General features: G+C 42.2%; 1 protein-coding gene across 1 annotated transcript in view; it reads left to right on the top strand.

Annotated features, from left to right (window-relative positions):
* The window catches only part of LOC128636500 (RNA polymerase-associated protein CTR9 homolog), a 741,649-nt gene that overhangs the window by 243,230 nt on the left and 481,311 nt on the right, over positions 1–17,108 (top strand). Inside the window, exon 10 of the mRNA XM_053689508.1 lies at positions 6,136–6,225. Within this exon, the coding sequence (XP_053545483.1) occupies positions 6,136–6,225 (90 nt within the window). The remainder of the gene's footprint in view (positions 1–6,135; positions 6,226–17,108) is intronic.

Genomic DNA, 17,108 nt, shown 5'->3' with positions numbered 1-17,108 from the left:
TCTCCCTCGGCTGGTAGCCAGAATCAAACAGGAGAAGGCTTCAGTAATTTTGATAGCGCCTACGTGGCTACGCAGGACTTGGTATGCAGACCTAGTGGACATGTCATCTGTTCCACCATGGACACTGCCATTGAGGCAGGATCTTCTAATACAAGGTCCATTCAAGCTTCCAAATCTAGTTTCTCTGCAACTGACTGCTTGGAGATTGAACGCTTAATTCTATCTAAGCGTGGGTTCTCTGGATCAGTTATAGATACTCTGATCCAGGCTAGAAAGCCTGTCACCAGGAAAATTTACCATAAGATATGGCGGAAATATCGTTGTTGGTGTGAATCCAAGGGTTACTCGTGGAGTAAGATTAGGATTCCCAGGATATTGTCCTTTCTCCAAGAAGGATTGGAGAAAGGATTGTCAGCTAGTTCCTTAAAGGGACAGATATCTGCTCTGTCTATCCTGTTACACAAGCGTCTGGCAGAAGTACCAGACGTTCAAGCGTTTGCACAGGCTTTAATCAGAATCAAGCCTGTCTATAAACCTGTGGCTCCTCCATGGAGTCTAAATTTAGTTCTTTCAGTTCTTCAAGGGGTTCCGTTTGAACCTTTACATTCCATAGATATTAAGTTATTATCTTGGAAAGTTTTGTTTTTTGGTAGCTATCTCTTCTGCTCGAAGAGTTTCAGAATTGTCTGCTTTGCAGTGTAATTCACCCTATCTGGTGTTCCATGCAGATAAGGTAGTTTTGCGTACCAAACCTGGTTTTCTTCCTAAAGTGGTTTCTAATAAGAATATTAACCAGGAAATCATTGTTCCTTCTCTGTGTCCTAATCCAGTTTCTAAGAAGGAACGACTATTACACAATCTTGATGTGGTTCGTGCTTTAAAATTCTATTTAAAAGCAACTGAAGATTCAGACAAACATCATCATTGTTTGTTGTCTATTCTGGTAAGAGGAGAGATCAAAGAGCTACTGCTACCTCTCTTTCCTTTTGGCTGAAAAGCATTATCCGATTGGCTTATGAGACTGCTGGACAGCAGCCTCCTGAACGAATTACAGCTCATTCCACCAGAGCTGTGGCTTCCACATGGGCTTTCTAGAATGAGGCTTCTGTTGAACAGATTTGTAAAGCAGCGACTTGGTCTTCACTGCATACTTTTGCCAAATTTTATAAATTCGATACTTTTGCTTCTTCAGAGGCTATTTTTGGGAGAAAGGTTTTGCAAGCAGTGGTGCCTTCCGTTTAGGTTGCCTGACTTGTTCCCTCCCTTAATCCGTGTCCTAAAGCTTTGGTATTGGTATCCCACAAGTAAGGATGAATCCGTGGACTGGATACACCATGTAAGAGAAAACAGAATTTATGCTTACCTGATAAATTACTTTCTCTTACGGTGTATCCAGTCCACGGCCCGCCCTGGCAATTAAGTCAGGTTCAAATTTATTTTTGTAAAACTACAGTCACCACTGCACCCTATGGTTTCTCCTTTTTCTCCTAACCGTCGGTCGAATGACTGGGGGGGCGGAGCCTGAGGGGGAGCTATATGGACAGCTCTGCTGTGTGCTCTCTTTGCCACTTCCTGTAGGGAATGAGAATATCCCACAAGTAAGGATGAATCCGTGGACTGGATACACCGTAAGAAAAAGTAATTTATCAGGTAAGCATAAATTCTGTTTTTTTTTTCTTTTTTCCTCCTTCCTCTCCCTTTCTCTCCCCCCTTTTTTCTTTCCTTCTTTCTCCTTTTTTCTTTCTCCCTCCCTGTTCCCCTCTCAAAAGTCACCAGCTAAAGTTCTGCAGGTCAGACCAGAGTGGTGACTTAGAGCCGTGTCTGTTGGAATAGGTTATGTAGATGACCTGTTCTGTGAGATCGTAATCTGTGTAGAGTTTACCCAGGAGGGTGTAAGGGCTCAAACTGTGTGAAGCAAAAAGAGATCTTGTCACCCCAGCCCACGCTCGTGGAGTTAAATATCTATAATAAGGCTTCAGGCTGATGTGGAGATCTCCAGATGTAGATTATGGCTTATGGTACAAAAGAAAGAGTGCCTGAATTTGTGCTAGAGTATCTGTGTAAACCAGGGTGCTGGGCCTGCTGTGTAATATCCTGTGCAGTGTTATACTGTTAGGAGGAGTTCTTGCTCCCAGAGTAAAATTTGGCCGTGTGTGTTCTGGGGCTGGCAGCACAGGTAAACTGTTAAATATGGGCAAGGGTGCTTACTTGTGCCCGGTGTCTTTTTTTTGGGAGATCCGTCAGTATCTAATTCAGGCCTCAGTCAGGCTTGTGTGATAGGATCAGTGGTTAGAGAGCTGTGGGGCTGTACAGAAGACTCCGGAGCAAGATTACCTGGGGAGGATGGATCCTCAAGAGTCCCAGCGGTATGAAGGCCGTCTCTCAGCCTACCGATTGCTTGTAGATGGTGCTCCGGGTGACACGGCTCTGCCTATCCCCTTCTCAGGTACTGAACACAGTGCGGCTGTAGAATCCAAGATGGCCGCCGTTCCCGGGCTTTACTTCCAGAGCACTGCGGGCCTCTGAAGTCTCGAGAGATGTTGTGCCGGGGACTCCCCGGTCTCCAGTTTGTTACTGGAGCCACCGGAGAGATTGAGACAGTCAGGGGGAAGGAGGTAAGATATCTGTTCAGCGCTCCGTAGCGCAATATCGCCAGTCCATAAGCGTGAAGGAGGGCTGAAGGTTAGAGATAGACCCAATCCTCTGAGGTATAGAAAATGAGCAAAAAAAAGGACAAAAGAAAAAAAAAAAATATAGAGGTTTAAAGAGGTAGTATATCTAAGAGAGTATATAGCATGAATTTAGAAGAATTTGCCACATTAAAAGGGGGTTTTTGCTGGGAAAAAAGCTATTTTGTAGTGGGAGCTCCGGTCCTGTGCGACCAGTCAGTCTTGTAGTTGGCTCCGCCCCTCTAGCATTTTAGTTTTAATCACCCATTGTTTTAATTCACTCTAATAAAGTTTTACGTTTTAATTTCCTCATGTGGTCAAATACCCTAGTTATAACTAAACAGTTAGGGTCCTACTTGAGTGCTTAAAGGACCAGTCAACACATTAGATTTGCATAATCAACAAATGCAAGATAACAAGACGATGCAATACCACTTAGTCTGAACTTAAAATGAGTAGTAGATTTTTTTATAACAAATGTCAAAGTTATGTATATTTCCACTCCCCTTGTACCATGTGATAGTAATCAGCCAATCACAAATGCATATACGTATAGTCTGTGAATTCTTGCACTTGCTCAGTAGGATCTGGTGACTCAAAAATTGTAAATATAAAAGACTGTGCACATTTTTTTAATGGAAGTAAATTGGAAAGTTGTTTAAAATGACATGCTCTATCTGAATCATGAAATTTTAATTTAACCTGAGTGTCCCTTTAAATAGTATCACCTTTTTTCAGTCTCTCTGATATTGTGTTTGCATTAACTATGTACCTAGATCTGGCCCATGCATCTACATAACTTAATTTATTATGCCATTGAAATGTTATCTTTTCCTCTAGATGCAGTTCTTCTTTGTGTTATTATATGTCTATCTTATTTTTTGTTTAATATTAACCCTTGTACTCAGATCTCATCAATGAACAAGGTCCAAAAGAGACCTATATCAATGAACTAATGGACTGGGGGGGGAATAAAAATAAAAAAATGACATGCTCTATATAAAAAATAGAGGAAAAAATGTGGGTTTCAATTACATTTAAAACCCCCCAGTATTTTATACAGATCAATTCTGCAAGGTCAATAATAGATTATTGGTCAGTAACAATCTGGGATGAAGTGAATCTCCCATTGGCAGTGAAAGTTTAATGAAATGAGTGAGCAGGCACTGCAAATGGGGTGTATAATAAAATCTTCAAATGTATTAGTAAATGTTAAAACACAGCACAGACACGCAGGGTGACAGACGGGCAAAACTCTGACGTGTTTTGCATCCCCTAGAGGCGCTTACTCACAATGCTAAGTACTCATTACCTGTCAGTCATGGGCGTGTTGCAGGTGTAGATATGGATAGCAATCCCATTGCGTGACCTGGTGTCCCCAGCCCCACACAGTGTGCCCAGCCCCTGAAAATGAACGCATTAGAGGAATAACCAGTCACACTAAAACAATGGCACTTGACAAATGTCCTCTTTTCCCAATAACATACAGCCTTTTATACATCATCCACAAGTGTCATTTACTAAAGCTTTGCCTATCACAGGAGATTTATTTAAAGGGACAGTATATACTCATTTTCATATAACTGCATGTAATAGACATTACTATAAAGAATAAGATTCACAGATACTGATATAAAAATCCAGTATAAACCTGTTTAAAAAACTTACTTAGAAGCTCTCAGTTTTGCTCTGTTGAAAAGGTAGCTGGAAAGCCCACTGCAAGTAGGAAATAAGACACCCCCCCTCCCCCTTCTTGTGCATATGAAAAGATCCTTTACACAAACAGAAGCAAGCTGGAGAAGGTAGCTGACGGTATTCTCATAAAACTTTGGGGCTTGGTTAGGAGTCTGAAAATCAGAGCAATGTTATTTAAAAATAAGCAAAACTATACATTTAAAAAAAAATAAAAACGTTATGGGCTATATAAATAGATAATCTACAAAACATTTATGCAAAGAAAAAATGAGTGTATAATGTCCCTTTAAGCATCATTTTTTACATCACATATGAAAGTTGCCAAGTGTTCCATGTTCCTGAGACTCTGAATGTGCTCATTACAGCAGAGGAGTCCTACATGTGATATCGGCTTGTCATGAGGTTGGGTAACCAGTGGGGCAAATGGTGTAATATGAAGGATAAACGCTACTCACAGACACAAAGTACTGCTTCTTTTCCATGGTCTTGGGAATCTCAAATGGCTTCCATCTAATCTGATTAAAAATAATAAAGTGGTTATTAAAGGTAAAAAAAAAAGAAAAAGACCAGAGACGTACAGGGTATTTTGCTGGTCTTTAAGGGGTTAAATATCGGAAATAGGTGTATATAGTATTACAAGGCTTTGCAAATCAAGAGTCAAAGAACAACAGTTCCTCAGATTAATATTCTGGCTCCTAAACTTTTTGAAATCTTCTACATATACCCTTATGTTAATATATCCTTATGTTAATTACAGACTCAATGACACTTTACTGACTGTTACAGGTGAGGAACAGGACTTGGGAATTATTATTTCAGATGATTTAAAACTTAGTAAACAATGTAGTAATGCAGCGAGTAAGGCTAGCAGAATGCTTGGATGTATTGGTAGAGGTATTTGCAGCAGAGATAGTTTAAGGTTCTTATGCCACTTTATAGATCATTAGTTAGGCCTCATCTTGAGTATTGTGTTCAGTTTTGGAAGCCATATCTTCAGAAGGATATTAACAAACTTGAATCTGTGCAAAGGAGGGCTACAAAAATGGTACATGGTCTAAAAAATAAAACTTACCACGATAGGCTCAATTACCTAAATATGTATACCTTAGAGGAGAGAAGGGAAAGAGGTGATATGATAGCAACTTTCAAGTATGTTAAAGGGCTTAGTAAAACTGAGCCTGTGGGTATTTTACATAAAATGGAAAATTCAAGAACAAGGGGTCAAGAGCTCAAGCTAAAAGGTAGTAGATTCAGGAGTAATTTGAGGAAGCACTACTTTACAGAAAGAGTGATTGATTTATGGAATAAACTTCCTCAAGAGGTAGTAGCAACAAACACTGTGGGGGACTTTAAAAATGCATGGGACAAGCATAAGGCTATCCTACAAAGTAAAATAAGTTTATCCTGTTAGGTAATATCGGGCAGACTTGCTGGGCCTATGGTTCTTATCTGCCGTCAATATCTATGTTTCTATGTAAAATGATTCCCTGACTGATAAAAACATTGTCCTGCTCCTCGGTTTTCCAGGTAACCATTACTACAAGAATTCTACCCCAAGGGGCATAACATTTTGGATTATTTGACCTATATCTATATAAAAATACAATTTACTGGCTTTAAAATGTCTGTTGGGCTAATAAAGTGAATATAAATTTGTCAGTTTCAAAAAGTTTGTTAACTTCTGTCATAAAACAATTTAAAAACTGTAATATAACTCTGTACATCAGTTCATTTTCAATAGTCCTAACATGAGATTTGTTTTATTACTTAGAACCATCTTAAGAAGATAAATGAACAGAACTCAGATGACTTGGAGGCTTGGATTGAACTGGCACAACTCTTAGAACAGACAGATATTCAGGTAATGAGGTTAAGACCCAAAAGACCCATTGAGTTGCCTGTATTCCTTTCTACAGTATCATTCATTCTTAGGTAATCTTAGGCATTTGCAAGGCACCATATTCCTTTATAGTCTATGATCTTATAACCTCTAATGAAAGATTTTTTTGTTTCGTGAATCAATTTCTGTAAAAAAGTGTTTCCACAAATTACTTCTGATCCTACTGCCCCTCAACTTGAGATCATGACCCCTTGTTAAAATCTTTCTCTTTTCTTTTACAAGATACAATGAGTCCACGGATTTCATCCTTACTTGTGGGATATCGCCTCCTGGTCAGCAGGGGGAGGCAAAGAGCACCACAGCAGAGCTGTATATATAGCTCCTCCCTTCCCTCCCACTCCAGTCATTCTCTTTGCCTGTGTTAGTGATAGGAAGAGGTAAAGTGAGGTGTTGGTTTAGAATCTTCAATCAAGAGTTTATTATTTTTAAAGTAGTGCCACTGAGTGCTACTTTGTGCTGGGGTGTAGCCTAGACCAGATCAGTCTCTTCAGTAAAAAAGAGAAGCATTTGATGGCTTTAAGGCAATGGGAACTTGTGGGACATAATTCTCACTGCGCCTCCCATCTACTGTTGCTGCCCTATCCGGGGGAAAAATCTGAGGGATATTACTCAGTATTTTCCTTGTCATCCTCAGGTCCATGTGAGCAGTAGGACTTCACACGCCTGGGAGCTGCCTTTGCTGTCGGCAGATGAAGAGGTAAGTGCCATTTTTATTCCTGGGCTTAAGAAGAAGACAAGGGCTCAGAAGATATTGGGCACTCAATTTGGGAATAACAGCCCTTAGAAAGAGAATATGGGGCTCTTTATTCAGGTATACTTTTTTTCTCCTTTCAGGGGAGACATTTTAGACAGCAAATTGTTCAAAGGGGTCAGACAGAACGTCAAAGCCGCGTTTGAGCTTAGACTCTTTAGGATACCTCTGTAGAGAAATATTCTCCCGGCGGTTATATTAAAACAACATGCAGCCCGGGAGATGAAAGAGGAACATACTTGTTTTCCCTAAGGGGTATGTTTTACGGGGATGACTTTCACTCTTATGTGTTATGGCGGCAATCTTCACATCTCCCGGCGGTTGCATAAGAAAACATACCGACCGGGAGAGGAGATGTCTGTACGATGTGCAAAGCCAGCTGGTGGTGAGTAGGTTAAACATCAGGCTGGGAAACAACACCAGCAAACTGTGAACCAGGTTCAAGTCTAGGCGTGACTATGACAGAAGGTTACTTGAGAGTTTTTTGTGTGAATGTTGTAAATAGGTGTTTTCACATGCTCTCCCTTCTCCCGGTGGTTACACAAGCCATGCCGACCGGGAGCTGCCTGTATGCTTTTGTCTGTGAACGCCCACGAAGGGCGGTCCTTGACAAGCACCATTTTCTTTGCGCTCCCTTTTTTACTCCCGTCAGTGTATTAACTTTACAATATCGCCCGGGAGTTAACTGTTGTGCACCTGCCTATGCAGGGCGGTTCTTGGGGACACTTTCTTTAGCACGCGTCTGCAAAATCTCCCGGCGGTTCAATAAATATACATGCCGACCGGGAGATATGTTATGTCGCCATCCATGTGTGGTGGTCCTTAGGATACGCGTCCTGTTTCCCCTTTTATATGGCTCAGTTTCTGTTAGGTCCAAAGAGATATGCTTTCAATTGTTATACGCATATTTGGACTGTAGCCTATGCTTCCCTGTCGCAGTTTTCCTGCATGGAGTGATACCTTAGCGGTTTGCTACTGAGGGGTAAAATGGACTGAAATTTGCTGCCTGGCATGTTTATTTCCTGTGTTGCCATAGTATGGAGGTCCTGTGGTGCAAGGGTACGGATTGTGGCAAGATACTCTGCCTCCCATCTAACAGGTCGGACCTGGCTACAGTTGCTAGGTTTTTAATATATTTCTGCGGTTAATACACAGGAAAAATGTTCTCTTTTAAAATTTAAAGAGACAGTACCATATTTTCCTGTACTAACATGCTCCTTCTAAAGTGGTGGCTGTTAAGGGTCTGGTGACACCAGTCAATCCCTGCCATAATTTAATACTTAAAGTGTCCAAAATGATTTATGACCCACAAGCAGTGCTCTGCGGTTCTTTGCGGAGACTTTGCTTTTAATGTACATAGCAACGTCTAGTTACAGCCATATTTATATTATTATTGGATGTTTCTGCACGTCAGAATTAAAACACTCTTTTAACATTTAAAGAGACAGTAAACATTTTTTCTGGGTAAACTTTATTACAGGAATTGTGGCTGTTTTTTTGTTTATTAACTCATCCTTGGTGACGTAGGATGATGCAAATTCCCACATACAAAAGTTGCTTCAGAATTAAGGAGACAGTAACGTCTTTTTCTGTGTGCATTGTATTAAATGTATTTCAGCTGTTCTTTGTTAGTTCATCCTTTATGACTGAGGATGAAACAAACGCACTCAAGAATAGGGTTCATTTTCGTATTTAAAAGTACAGTATCGTGTCCTATGTTTAAATTTGATTACGATTTGTTCAAAATTATTTTTTCTTTTGACCCTACTCCTTCGGCAATTGCTGTTGGGGAGTCTGTTAACAATTGGCCACAAATTTCTCCTATGGGTTCTAATTGAAATTTTATGGCCCTCATGCAGTGCCCTGCGTGTCCTAACTCCCTTCAGGGTTAGGATGCTTTCTTTATTTTTTCATGCATTTGATGCATTGCTGGAGGACTTGCTATTCTAATGGTTTCTCCATGTTACTGAGACTTTCAGTTTCAGATGGAATTGATGCCTTAGGCATTCCTTTTATTTACAACACTGTTTTCCATGGCCGTATCAGCTAAAAGGCTGGACGATATTCCTTTGCGGGGAAGGAGTAGTTTCCATCACTACGTGAACTTCAATATCCTTAGAGGATAGTTCTAATGGACTAAACTTTGTTATGGGCCTCACGACATGGTTTCCAATGGCAACCGTCTGTGTACTTTGCTACCGTCACCGGTGTGACGGCATATTGGCTAATTCTTTTATTTCCTTTTATCCCTTCCAGTTATCAAATTGGGAGTGTAGGTGGCTCTTTTTCCAGCTCTTGGTACCTTATGGTTAGAGCCTTGTTTTTGTGTCTATGTGTTCTATGACTAAACTTTTGATGAACACATAGCCTGCTGTTGCATCAAAGACAGAATGGGGAACATGCTCCAGTCTGAGATGGATCTTGTAGGGGGCTGCCTTCTGTTTTCGCTCTAGTTTTCAAGCTCAAATGTTTTCCTCTCAGAGGCTGTTTTCTGCTTCTAGGTCAGACAAAGGGAGAGACGTCCTTAAGCTGCTTTAGAGACATCTCAGACCTGAGGTGGTTGTTCTAGTTCTAATATTAAGCCTTTGATCACACCACCCTGAAGGTGCTGAATCTAGTCTGATCTCGGAAGCTAAGCAGGGTCGGGCCTGATTAGTACTTGGATTCAGGATCTGGTCCATTTTTTTCCTTGATTTTAGAGGGTCAATTTATGTCAACGGTAAATTCAGGATCAAGTACCTTCCTGTGCCGTTCACAAGATTCGTCTCGGGTTTTTGGGTTTGCCTTTATGGACAAACACTTCCCATTCGTGGTCTTCCTTTCGGTCTTGCCACAGTTCCTAGCTCTTATGGAGCTTTGCAATGACGACTTCTTTGGCTACCATCCTAGTCCAGGTGTCATTATTTCAGCAAGCAGGATTTCCACGGAATTGGTATTATTATTCCCGTGAGCTCACGGGTGGAGAGTGACTTTGGAAAGGTGTTCCTTTGTCTCAAACACAAGGGTTGCTTTTTGGGAATCATAGCAGATTCTACATCCATTAGGATTTTTCTGACTGAGGTCAGGAACTAAAGGTCTATCATTAAAGGTTTGGACCTTCAGCTCGCTTCTTGGCCCTCAGTGGCTCAGTACATAGGAGTATTCGGGCTGATGGTGATGGACTGGTCGTTAGCTGGACAGATAGCTCAGCATGCTATGGCACTGTGGCTGAGCTCTGTGCAGACCCAAGGGCTGCAGGTTCAATCCCTGGTGTGGTCCACTCCTCTTTTCATCCTTCAGAGGTTGATCACATGAGCGTCACCTTGTGACTCTTTACTTTCTGTTTATTCGTTCCACTTCAGACCTGTGCGGTTGAGCATACTCTGGCGATGGAACAGAGTCTATGCAAGATTATCTCCTCATTTAACTTTGAAGCAGGTGACAAGGGATTCTTTTTTATAGTGGTTGTCTCTGGATCACCTGCCCAGGGTACATGATTAGCAGAGTGTGGACTCTAGTGGAGTCTGTTCTTCATATTCCTACCACGAAGAGCGAGCTTTCAGTCTCTTCTGTTCTAGTCTCAGTGGGCTTCGGCCCGGTTTTGTTCTTTCTCTCTGTCAGTTATCCATATCCCAGGGGTGGACACTTGGGAAGCGAATTTCTGAGCAGTCAGATCTCCATCCGGGATGTTTCTCCTACCTGGCTTTCAAATGGGGTCAGCAGGTGTTGGATATCATGGCATCTTGTCTGAGTGCCTAGTTTTCAGGATACAGTTCCAGGTTTGGGGGCCCCAGTCCGAGCTGATTACTACTTGGGCAGTTCTTTGATCTTTAGACTAGGATCTTTTCTCTTGTTAAGTGTATCCAGTCCACTGATCATACATTACTTGTGGGATATTCTCCTTCCCAACAAGAAGTTGCAAGAGGATCACCCACAGCAGAGCTGCTATATAGCTCCTCCCCTAACTGTCATATCCAGTCATTCTCTTGCAAGCCTCAACCAAGATGGAGGTCGTAAGAGGAGTGTGGTGTTTTATACTTAGTTTATTCTTCAATCAAAACTTTGTTATTTTTAAATGGTGCCGGAGTGTACTGTTTATCTCAGGCAGTATTTAGAAGAAGAATCTGCCTGCGTTTTCTATGATCTTAGCAGAAGTAACTAAGATCCATGGCTGTTCTCATATATTCTGAGGAGTGAGGTAACTTCAGAGAGGGAATGGCGTGCAGGTTTTCCTGCAATAAGGTATATGCAGTTAATATTTTTCTAGGGATGGAATTTGCTAGAAAATGCTGCTGATACCGAACTAATGTAAGTAAAGCCTTAAATGCAGTTATAGCGACTGGTATCAGGCTTATTAATAGAGATACATACTCTTATAAAAATGTAATATAAAACGTTTGCTGGCATGTTTAATCGTTTTTATATGTATTTGGTGATAAAACTTATTGGGGCCTAGTTTTTTTCCACATGGCTTGCTTGAATTTTGCCTAGTAACAGTTTCCTTAGGCTTTCCACTGTTGTAATATGAGTGGGAGGGGCCTTTTTTAGTGCTTTTCTGTGCAGCTAAAAATACTGACAGAGACATTCAGCTTCCCTCTGCATGATCCAGGACATCTCTGGAGGGCTCAAAAGGCTTCAAAGTCGTTTTTGAGGGAGGTAAAAAGCCACAGTAGAGCTGTGGCAGTTGTTGTGACTGTTTGAAAAAAAAAAAAACAAAAACAAAAAAAAAAACGTTTTTGTCTTTTATTATTCAGTTTTGGGTATTAAGGGGTTAATCATCCATTTGCAAGTGGGTGCAATGCTCTGCTAACTTATTACATACACGTAAAAATGTTGTTAGTGTAACTGCCTTTTTTCACTGTTATTTCAAATTTTGACAAAATTTGTGTTTCTTAAAGGTGCAGTAACGTTTTTTATATTGCTTGTAAACTTGTTTAAAGTGTTTTCCAAGCTTGCTAGTCTCATTGCTAGTCTGTTTAAACATGTCTGACACAGAGGAAAATACTTGTTCATTATGTTTGAAAGCCATGGTGGAGCCCCATAGGAGAATGTGTACTAAATGTATTGATTTCACCTTAAACAGTAAAGATCAGTCTTTAACTATAAAAGAAATATCACCAGAAGATTCTGACGAGGGGGAAGTTATGCCGACTAACTCTCCCCACGTGTCAGACCCTTCGCCTCCCGCTCAGGGGATGCACGCTAATATGGCGCCAATTACATCAGGGACGCCCATAGCGATTACCTTGCAGGACATGGCTGCAATCATGAATAATACCCTGTCAGAGGTATTATCCAGGTTGCCTGAATTAAGAGGCAAGCGCGATTGCTCTGGGGTTAGGAGAAATACAGAGCGCGCAGATGCTGTAAGGGCCATGTCTGATACTGCGTCACAATATGCAGATCATGAGGACGGAGAGCTTCAGTCTGTGGGTGACATCTCTGATTCGGGGAAACCTGATTCAGAGATTTCTAATTTTAAATTTAAGCTTGAGAACCTCCGTGTATTGCTTGGGGAGGTATCAGCTGCTCTGAATGACTATAACACAGTTGCAGTACCAGAGAAATTGTGTAGGATGGATAAACACTATGCGGTACCGGTGTGTACTGATGTTTTTCCTATACCTAAAAGGCTTACAGAAATTATTAGCAAGGAGTGGGATAGACCGGGGGTGCCTTTTTCCCCACCTCCTATATTTAGAAAAATGTTTCCAATAGACGCCACTACAGACGGTCCCTAAGGTGGAGGGAGCAGTTTCTACTTTAGCAAAGCGTACTAATATCCCGGTTGAGGACAGTTGTGCTTTTTCAGATCCAATGGATAAAAAATTGGAGGGTTACCTTAAGAAAATGTTTATTCAACAAGGTTTTAATTTACAGCCCCTTGCATGCATTGCGCCTGTCACGGCCGCGGCAGCATTCTGGTTTGAGGCCCTGGAAGAGGCCATCCATACAGCTCCATTGACTGAAATTATTAACAAGCTTAGAACACTTAAGCTAGCTAACTCATTTGTTTCTGATGCCATTGTTCATTTGACTAAACTAACGGCTAAGAATTCCGGATTCGCCATCCAAGCGCGTAGGGCGCTATGGCTTAAATCCTGGTCAGCTGACGTGACTTCGAAGTCTAAATTACTCAACATTCCTTTCAAGGGGCAGACCTTATTCGGGCCTGGTATGAAGGAAATTATTGCTGACATTACTGGAGGTAAGGGTCATACCCTTCCTCAGGACAGGGCCAAAGCAAAGGCCAAACAGTCTAATTTTCGTGCCTTTCGAAATTTCAAGACAGGTGCAGCATCAACTTCCTCCGCTTCAAAACAAGAGGGAACTTTTGCTCAATCTAAGCAGGCCTGGAAACCTAACCAGTCCTGGAACAAAGGCAAGCAGGCCAGAAAGCCTGCTGCTGCCTCTAAGACAGCATGAAGGAACGGCCCCCTATCCGGCGACAGATCTAGTAGGGGGCATACTTTCTTTCTTCGCCCAGGCGTGGGCAAGAGATGTTCAGGATCCCTGGGCGTTGGAGATCATATCTCAGGGATATCTTCTGGACTTCAAAGCTTCCCCTCCACAAGGGAGATTTCATCTTTCAAGGCTATCTGCAAATCAGATAAAGAAAGAGGCATTCCTACGCTGTGTGCAAGACCTCCTAGTTATGGGAGTGATCCATCCAGTTCCGCTGACGGAACAAGGGCAGAGTTTTTATTCAAATCTGTTTGTGGTTCCCAAAAAAGAGGGAACCTTCAGACCAATTTTGGATCTAAAGATCTTAAACAAATTCCTCAGAGATCCATCTTTCAAAATGGAAACTATTCGGACCATCCTACCCATGATCCAAGAAGGTCAGTACATGACCACAGTGGACTTAAAGGATGCCTACCTTCACATACCGATTCACAGAGATCATCATCGGTTTCTAAGGTTTGCCTTTCTAGACAGGCATTACCAATTTATAGCTCTTCCCTTCGGGTTGGCTACAGCCCCGAGAATCTTTACAAAGGTTCTGGGCTCACTTCTGGCGGTTCTAAGACCGCGTGGCATAGCGGTGGCTCCGTATCTAGACGACATCCTGATACAGGGGTCAAGCTTTCAAGTTGCCAAGTCTCATACAGAGATAGTTCCTGGCATTTCTGAGGTTGCACGGGTGGAAAGTGAACGAGGAAAAGAGTTCTCTATCCCCACTCACAAGAGTCTCCTTCTTAGGGACTCTTATAGATTCTGTAGAAATGAAAATTTGCCTGATGGAATCCAGGTTATCAAAACTTCTAAATGCTTGCCGTGTTCTTCACTCCATTCCGCGCCCTTCGGTAGCTCACTGTATGGAGGTAATCGGCTTAATGGTAGCGGCAATGGACATAGTGCCATTTGCGCGCCTTCATCTCAGACCGCTGCAATTATGCATGCTGAGTCAGTGGAATGGGGATTACACAGATTTGTCCCCTCTGCTAAATCTGGATCAAGAATTCTCTTCTCTGGTGGTTGTCTCGGGTACACCTGTCCAAGGGTATGACCTTTCGCAGGCCAGATTGGACAATTGTAACAACAGATGCCAGCCTTCTAGGTTGGGTTGCAGTCTGGAATTCCCTGAAGGCACAGGGATCGTGGACTCAGGAGGAGAAACTCCTTCCAATAAATATTCTGGAGTTAAGAGCGATACTCAATGCTCTTCTGGCTTGGCCTCAGCAACACTGAGGTTCATCAGATTTCAGTCGGACAACATCACGACTGTGGCTTACATCAACCATCAAGGGGGAACCAGGAGTTCCCTAGCGATGTTAGAAGTCTCAAAAATAATTCGCTGGGCAGAGTACCACTCTTGCCACCTGTCAGCAATCCATATCCCAAGCGTGGAGAACTGGGAGGCGGATTTTCTAAGTCGTCAGACTTTCCATCCGGGGGAGTGGGAACTCTATCCGGAGGTGTTTGCTCAGTTGATTCATCGTTGGGGCAAACCAGAGTGGGATCTCATGGCGTCTCGCCAGAACGCCAAGCTTCCTTGTTACGGATCCAGGTCCAGGGACCCAGAAGCGACGCTGATAGATGCGTTTGGAGCAGCGCCTTGGTTCTTCAACCTGGCTTATGTGTTTCCACCGTTTCCTCTGCTCCCTCGACTGATTGCCAAAATCAAACAGGAGAGAGCATCGGTGATTCTGATAGCACCTGCATGGCCACGCATGACTTGGTATGCAGACCTAGTGGACATGTCATCCTTTCCACCATGGACTCTGCCTCTAAGACAGGACCTTCTGATACAAGGTCCTTTCAATCATCCAAATCTAATTTCTCTGAGACTGACTGCATGGAGATTGAACGCTTGATTCTATCAAAGCGTGGCTTCTCCGAGTCAGTCATTGATACTTTAATACAGGCACGAAAGCCTGTTACCAGGAAAATCTACCACAAGATATGAAGTAAATATCTTTATTGGTGTGAATCCAAGACTTACTCATGGAGTAAAGTTAGGATTCCTAGAATATTGTCTTTTCTCCAAGAGGGCTTGGACATAGGATTATCAGATAGTTCCTTAAAGGGACAGATTTCTGCTCTGTCTATTCTTTTGCACAAGCGTCTGGCAGAGGTTCCAGACGTCCAGGCATTTTGCCAGGCTTTGGTTAGATTTAAGCCTGTGTTTAAACCTGTTGCTCCCCCGTGGAGCTTAAACTTGGTTCTTAAGGTTCTTCAAGGAGTTCCGTTTGATCCCCTTCATTCCATTGATATTAAACTTTTATCTTGGAAAGTTCTGTTTTTGATGGCTATTTCCTCGGCTCGGAGAGTCTCTGAGCTATCTGCCTTACAATGTGGTTCTCCATATCTGATTTTTCATGCATATAAGGTAGTTCTGCGTACCAAACCTGGGTTTTTACCTAAAGTGGTTTCTAACAAGAATATCAATCAAGAGATTCTTGTTCCATCGTTGTGCCCTAATCCTTCTTCAAAGAAGGAACGTCTTTTACATAATCTGGACGTAGTCCGTGCCTTGAAGTTTTACTTACAAGCTACTAAGGATTTTCGTCAAACATCTTTCCTGTTTGTCGTTTACTCTGGACAGAGGAGAGGTCAAAAAGCTTTGGCAACCTCTCTTTCCTTTTGGCTTCGGAGCGTAATAAGCCTAGCCTATGAGACTGCTGGACAGCAGCCCCCTGAAAGGATTACAGCTCATTCTACTAGAGCTGTGGCTTCCACCTGGGCCTTCAAAACTGAGGCCTCTGTTGAACAGATTTGCAAGGCTGCGACTTGGTCTTTGCTTCACACTTTTTCAAAATTTTACAAATTTGATACTTTTGCTTCTTCGGAGGCTGTGTTTGGGAGAAAGGTTCTTCAGGCAGTGGTTCCTTCCGCTTAATCCTGCCTTGTCCCTCCCATCATCCGTGTACTTTAGCTTTGGTATTGGTATCCCACAAGTAATGGATGATCCGTGGACTGGATACACTTAACAAGAGAAAACATAATTTATGTTTACCTGATAAATTTATTTCTTTTGTAGTGTATCCAGTCCACGGCCCGCCCTGTCCTTTTAAGGCAGGTCTAAATTTTAATTAAACTACAGTCACCACTGCACCCTATGGTTTCTCCTTTCTCTGTTTGTTTTCGGTCGAATGACTGGATATGACAGTTAGGGGAGGAGCTATATAGCAGCTCTGCTGTGGGTGATCCTCTTGCAACTTCCTGTTGGGAAGGAGAATATCCCACAAGTAATGGATGATCCGTGGACTGGATACACTACAAGAGAAATAAATTTATCAGGTAAGCATAAATTATGTTTTTTCCCCCATTGCATTTTTTTGCCGGGAGTTTGTTTTGATCATATAGGAGAAGGCATTGGTGCTTCTCCCCGCTTCTGCGTGGTCTCGCGGACTTAAGTAGGCTAATCTGCTGATCGCGGCATCTCTGTTTCCTTGAACTCATCAGTTGAGTTGGCATTGTTTCTTCGCCCTCTAGTTTCTTTGAAGCTGATTGCTTGAGGGTTGGACGTTGATCTATGCCAGCGATTTTTCTTTGATTTGGTCATAGATACCTTCTTTCAGGCATGTAAGCCTATTACTTCAAGATTTCACATAAGATATGGCGTGATTTCTTTTTTGGTGTGAATCCAAAGGTTTCTCATGAAGTAGGT

The sequence above is a fragment of the Bombina bombina genome, chromosome 7 (genome assembly GCF_027579735.1).
Source record: "Bombina bombina isolate aBomBom1 chromosome 7, aBomBom1.pri, whole genome shotgun sequence".
Lineage (NCBI taxonomy): Eukaryota > Metazoa > Chordata > Amphibia > Anura > Bombinatoridae > Bombina > Bombina bombina.
The sequence above is the reverse complement of the archived record's forward strand: the minus strand, read 5'-3'. Positions and strand labels throughout refer to the sequence as shown.